Genomic DNA, 6,690 nt, shown 5'->3' with positions numbered 1-6,690 from the left:
GTTCTTGAACGTCATTATTGGTACGACAGTACTGCGGCAGGACCGAGGTGCTTGCGCCAAGGTCCGTACGCCTGTACTGGAGTACCAATAATGACGTTCAAGAACGGCCTCAAGTGTATGATTGCGATTCTATTACACAAACTATCATTGTAATCAACAATATCGTAAAATAATTTCATAATGTGGCCTAATTTGCTCCCAAACCTACGCTTTCTGCTTGAGTTCATCTGCGTCAGAAAGTAGTTCCCATGGTAACGATAGCCGATCAAACAATCCTGCTACCCCGCTTACAGTTATTGATATAATTATGGAAACCACACGATGTAGGCTCATGGAAGTAGTTTCGGTAGGCTAGTGGCGTGTGTAGGCCACTTGATACTTTGTGATTAGGCACGTTCTATTTGATCGTTGTTTGATCGTGGAATCAAACACGCCTATTGACCAATCAGAGAGCTTGCTCAAACCTATGTGTTATAGAATTCATAATTGAATGTTCAAATAACACATTATTTTTGTCGTTCTGTCCGTCTAAATATACCTGTCTCAAACACACTTTGTTAGAGCCTGTCTCTTTAAGACCCTGCCCCCTGAAAGAGGCCAGTCTTTGTTGATTAGCTTACAAGAAAAATATGGCCAAATTCCAAATGTACTTTTCATGTCATGGGTGGAGAAAGATCGGGGGAGTCATTTTGTAGTAAATCTGTATACAGTATGACAGCCAGAAAACATGGGATTCAACAATTGAAAGAAACAAAACTGAGGCAGCCAGACAAAAAAACACACTTGCCGTATTCAAGATACCCCTTTTGTATAAACACAAACACGGTAAATGTATGCAGTGAAATGGGGGTGGAGACAGGGCATAAGATCGTCATGAGTGATGCAAGTAACATATTGATGTGTGTTAGTGCTCACCTGATTCTTTCTCAGGAGATTGCTGATTGTCAATTTCAACAGATTCATCAGGTTCAAAGCCCTGGTTCACTGAAAGACAGACATTGGCTCCATTATTTTTGTTGTAGTTAAATCAATAATATACAAATATAACATTGTATTAAAGCATGCAGACAACATTTGAAGTAATAACAGGGTCTGGATTTCTAACCTTCAACATCAAAATGGTCTGAGATATCCAAACCGTCCATCATCCTCAGGATACACAGACCGTAGTTTGAGTCAAAGGTATCGCTAGTAATAGAGGAAGAGAGAGTGAAAATTGTAGTTTTAAATTATAAACAGTTATCAGCGATCTTTACCTATAACTATAAAGACTATTATAGATTAGCAATGTGCACGTTTTCCTCACTTCAGTCTGCCAAGGAGATCAATACAGTTTATTTTTTATTTTATTTAACTACACTTACTATATTGTGTTGATATAATCTTCAATACTTTCCGGAGAACTGTCCCTCCAGTTTGCCTTGAAGCCCAGGACCAGAGTGTTGGGCTTCAACTTGCCAAGACCAGAAGCCTCGACAAAAAATTAAGAATATTTTTAAGTTTCAGGTTTTATAAAAAAACAAATGTAAACACCTCTTATGTAGGTTGTCACAGATTGAACAAATACTCTAATGGAAGTAACATTTAGCTGTCAATACATAACGTGTCCTAAGAATCAAATAAGAGCATAAATGAGTGTAAAGACAGAATTGCGAGGATGAACTTATTGACATCTTAAAAAAACTGTATCTGAAGCCAGTTCAAGTCTGTATGATTGAGGCTGTAGTTACTTCCAATGAACACTTCTCAAATGATTTACCTGCAGCAGATGTCGAGCTCCAACTCTAAGGCTGTCGGCAGTGAAAGGTGTGTAAAATGAGCGCACCTTTCTCTTGTTCAGCCACTTTACCAACCAATCAGTGGTATCCTGAGGCTGAGCCTGCCTGTCCTGCTCCTAGGGGATTTGGGAATACAATAGTGTCTTTAAATGACATAGGGATTTAATGTAAGCTGTAAAAGCATGACCAGTAGGATACATTAGATTTAAAGCTAATAAGGATGATGAGGATTTGATAGTTTCTTTACCAAAAGGATATACATAATTTCTCTTATTTTCCTTTCAGAAAACACAACAGATTAAATGACTAACCATGACTATGTCTCCACAGATCATGAGGCTTATGTGCTTGGTGAAGGAGCCAACAAAGTCCACCAGGGCTGGACGCTGGTTTGGTGGCCCAGTCAGGACGAGACATTGCGGTCTAAGAAAAAAACAAAAAAAAAACATTGAACAGATTAAACTAAATTTCTCTTCTACTAAATTTGACATTGCAGTTTAATCCTATGAAGAAGACAATACTATAGAGAGAAGTATGTATGGTGCCATTAGATCGGAGGAATATTAATACATAACCTTTTACCTAAAATTCTTGACATGGTCGTCGACACCAGACAGGGAGACTGAGTACGACAAAGCCATGTTGTATGTACCTGCCTGGACTGACGAACCCCAGTTCACCTCTGTGGATATCGAAACGCAATCAAGTGAGGACAATTTGCAAGTAAAAAAATAATGCAGTTGTTTTGTTCTTTTTTATTCTTATTAGCACATAGTTGAGTAATAATAACTTAAATGTATAGAGCGCCTTTCAGGGGACCCAAAGAATAACAAAACATACACTTTTTAGACTTACTTGGCTTGTTGTAGTTGACATATCCAAAGAGAAAGAAGATGATGCAGAAGGTGAAGAGGGCAGCCCACCAGGTGAACAGGAACATCAACACAATAGAAATCACTGCTCCAAAAAGAGCTGTCCATTTACTGTAGTAGTGAAATGACGGCCTCCAACCTAGAGGGCGGCAACAATGAGTGGAATATAACATTACCTTTAATTGTTCATAGCCACCCCTTGGGTGGTCCAGTATGGCAACCATAGAGCAAAGGGCCTCTCTTGTCATTTAATAACTATGCTTATAAGAATACACGTTGAAAAATCTTGTGAAGTAATATTTCTTAAATCCATATTACTAATAATATTTTATACTTCTAAGGGAGAGATTTTTGTTTAAGTTTTACTGTCAGTACTATGTTGATGAGATTGAGTATTTTATAAATTGGCTTAAGGTTAGGTCGTCAAAGTGTTGGACTCTGATGAAAGGGGCTGCTGTTTGTTTAACGTTACCCACAGACAGTCAATGTTGGTTTGAAAAGCTACCACTGCAATGTATACATATACTATAGGGGTCATTTTGGAAATGCAAAGACAAACAGGTAACTCACCAGGGGAGTTGGTGATTGAAGCGTGAAAGCAGCTGAAGTTGATGAGGCCGTAGGAACACAGGAAGAAATTGGAGATCAAGGCTGCAATGGTGTTAAGGTCAGCTGTGACGAAAGACGCAAGAATAAAAAAAATGCATTACAAATTCAGAGCTACATAGAGGTAATCGCACTGACAGTAGTGTCACTATTAACAATCTAATCAATCAATTATTGCGTATAAAACTAGGAAAAATGTGAATCAAATATTCCAATATTGAAAATCGCAACAGAATAAGATCACACTCACCGATGAGAATGAAAGCCACAGCAATGACGTAGCAGAGTAAGTAGGCCCGGATTGGCTCATTATTTTTCCCATAGCCCTTTGCAAAGAATCCAATGTACGGGTATAGGTTGTCTTTGCATAGACACTGGCAGATAGGGAAGAACATAGAAGCTTTTAAATATGTGCACCATGTTAGATTTTATTAGATTTATACAAATGTTAGCATGGATATTAAATATGTAAAGGAATGTTTTTGATTTGCATTCTTGCCTTATTAAAAATATAACTTTACCAGACTGCCAGTACCAGAAACGCTACATATATAACGATCGTGTTAATATGGGCATCAGATTTAAATCATGTAATATAAGAGTAATACCTGTATATTATAGTAATATACAGGTCAAAGGCAGCATGAACATATTTATCTTTTAAAAATTAAATTGTATATTAATAATTGTTGATTGCATTTTTTGAATAAAAGAATATATGTTTGTTAAAAAAGTACAGTTTAGAATAATGGCTGCAGTTTCTCACCTGAAAGATTTTAGGGCCGGAGACGAGGAAGCCAAGGGCAGAAGACAAGCTGGCTGCAAAGACACCAGCCGTGATGAGGTAGAAGAAACCTGAAACTTGGCCCAGTACCTGGTTGGGATACTCATTATTAGGAATCATAAAATGGTTTGTTAACAGAAATTATAAACAAAAAATATTTAAAGGCTAATTTTGACAAACCCAGTGAAATCATTGGATAAATAAAATATGTTATAATATTTTTCTAATCAAAAGTAAGCTGGATTGAGTAGTACCTGTAAATTGTTGGCCAGACCATATTTACAAGACTGTGACTCGATGCAGTCTGTGAAGTTCCAGCCCATATTACATCCCAGACCAACACAGCCTTCAGTGATGTTTCCAGTGATAATGTCACTTACATTACCAGAGGCGTCCCGCACCACACATGACCCTAGAGAAGTATGAGATTGAAAGTCATGATGTAATTTATGACAGGCAACTTGTTTTTTTCTAAAATTACCCAAGATGAGTTGGCTGCCAAGAAGGGGACAAATACATTATCCTCTTCATCACTATTACTGTACATAGTTAGATTTTCTGACAACATTGCTTGAAACACCCTAGTTTTCAGTAGCCTGCTCTCCTGACTAAAAAATAAAAAGTGCTTAACAGTTTTCTGACATTATAGCAAATCACAATAACAAAAACAGAGAAAGGCAACCCTTTTGAAACCATCAACAATTTCACGATCCAGTCGTAAGCTGATGACCCTGCCCTTTCTATTGGTGATACATTCTCAGGTCAGAAGATATCCCCACCAGCTCAGATGATTAAACCAATCAAATGACAGTATATACAAATATAAAGGATGTTAGTATTATTAGCTTACCAACAGTTACAGTGATAATTAGATAGCTCAATGTAGTCCAGAAAATGGCCACGAGAGTGCCTTTAGGGATAGCAGTAGCAGGGTCCTGCAATAGAAAAATCATAAACAAATCATCGTTCTTGTTGTCTTTTATGGTGGCAGTGATGTCAAAATAAACTGTGCCTTCATTCTCTTCATACTTTGAGGTCTCCGGAGATGTTGGCGCCAGACAGGATGCCGATGGTGGAGGGAAAGAAAATGGCAAACATCTGGAAAAAGTTGCCTTCAGGTCCTCTCCAGTCAGGTTTCAAGTTCGAAATTAAGATATCACCTAGTGACATGCCAACAATGAACTTAAATCTGAATATCATATATAAGACAGTCGTTTTTCTAAGAGAAGCCTAGACTCACTGTGATAACCAAAGAAGCCCTGGGCCTGTTTCTCTGGGGCGGGTGGAATAAATGTACCCACAAAGTAGTTGGCAAACGAGACCAAGAGAACTAAAAAGAACAAAATCTGGGCCTGGGAGAGAAAGAGAGATTAGTGTAAAAAAGGAAAAGCTTAATAAAGAGATAAAGTTCATGAGAGAAAATGAACTCTATAGGACAAATGGAGCAGGTAAATATAAGTGTCAAGATGCACTTACCTTGGACTCCCACTCCATTCCAGCAAATGAGATGAGCAAAAGAATAGTCAGTGTGATCACGCCCACAATACGGACGTCGTTGATTGCATCAACTATGACGACATCGAACTCCTAAAACCAAATTATTTGTACAAAGAAATATAAATCGATCTATGAAGAAGAACTTTTGGGCAATTAACCCTCCTGTTGTTTTCTCCCCATACTTTGGTGTTTGCGGTCAAATTTGACCGGTCCTGTTTTAACTGCTATTACATTAACACAAAAACCATTAATCATCACCAAATTTCATTTAACCCCCTTTCAAACTCTACATATTGTATCAGACTACTGGTATACATGAACAACTGCAGAAAATATACAAAGAATAGACACTGAACATGTATTGCGTGTGCCAGGTGTGATCCATGTGGGGGGATGGGCACATAAGAGCTGGAAATGTATCAAATTGTTCTGTGTGTGTGTGTGTGTGTGTGTGTGTGTGTGTGTGTGTGTGTGTGTGTGTGTGTGTGTGTGTGTGTGTGTGTGTGTGTGTGTGTGTGTGTGTGTGTGTGTGTGTGTGTGTTTTATCTGATCCGGATGGTTACTAATTCCTTTTCTTTATGGTGGTCATCTTTGACCGGGAACACCATGGGTGTTACAAAGTTGACTAAATCATCCAATCAAATGTAAAACAAAAAAGTTAGGAAATCTTACATCTGTGGGGGTCGCTAATACATTACCAACAAGCATTATTTTAATCCCAAATAATGCATGTGTCAATGTAATGAGTATTATTTACGTTAACGAGGTAAATAGGCTTTATTTATGCCTGTGAGCGTGCTGCGCAAGCCGAGATGATGTGTTATGTGGTGTGCGTAGTTGAACCTTTTCATATTTAAGTTTGTAGCAAGTAGAGGGCTGCTGTGTGTGTNCAAGCACGTCGGTCCTGCCGCAGTACTGTCGTACCAATAATGACGTTCAAGAACAGCCTCAAGTGTAACAATGATAGTTTTTGTAATAGAATCGCAATCATACACTTGAGGCTGTTCTTGAACGTCATTATTGGTACGACAGTACTGCGGCAGGACCGACGTGCTTGCGCCGAGGTCCGTATGCAAGAACGGCCTCTCGTGTATGATTGCTTAATTGTTTTTCTAGTAAGAACACAAATAGAACTTGAAAATGACCATGAAGG

The 6,690-nt window shown here is 38.4% G+C and overlaps 2 protein-coding genes across 2 annotated transcripts in view; one reads left to right on the top strand and one right to left on the bottom strand.

The window, feature by feature from the left end:
• Positions 1-915: 915 nt before the first annotated feature.
• slc12a10.1 (solute carrier family 12 member 10, tandem duplicate 1) lies at positions 916-6,145 on the bottom strand (the record flags this gene model as incomplete). The annotated part of the gene is made up of 16 exons (XM_010766128.1): positions 6,101-6,145; positions 5,517-5,627; positions 5,281-5,392; positions 5,070-5,200; positions 4,891-4,975; positions 4,295-4,452; positions 4,023-4,130; positions 3,507-3,630; positions 3,221-3,322; positions 2,634-2,789; positions 2,361-2,460; positions 2,090-2,201; positions 1,760-1,894; positions 1,365-1,471; positions 1,106-1,188; positions 916-984 (listed from the first exon to the last, which is right to left on the bottom strand). Coding segments are annotated over exons 1-16 (1,738 nt in total), but the record flags the coding sequence as incomplete, so codon positions are not given.
• Positions 6,146-6,466: 321 nt separating this feature from the next.
• LOC104941085 (solute carrier family 12 member 3-like) overlaps positions 6,467-6,690 on the top strand; it is a 3,528-nt gene continuing 3,304 nt past the window's right edge. Inside the window, exon 1 of the mRNA XM_010766127.1 lies at positions 6,467-6,491. Within this exon, the coding sequence (XP_010764429.1) occupies positions 6,467-6,491 (25 nt within the window). The remainder of the gene's footprint in view (positions 6,492-6,690) is intronic.

Source organism: Notothenia coriiceps, unplaced genomic scaffold (genome assembly GCF_000735185.1).
Source record: "Notothenia coriiceps isolate Sejong01 unplaced genomic scaffold, NC01 NC01_scaffold00003102, whole genome shotgun sequence".
NCBI lineage: Eukaryota > Metazoa > Chordata > Actinopteri > Perciformes > Nototheniidae > Notothenia > Notothenia coriiceps.
Note: the sequence above shows the minus strand (reverse complement) of the source record. Positions and strands in the feature narration are given on the sequence as shown.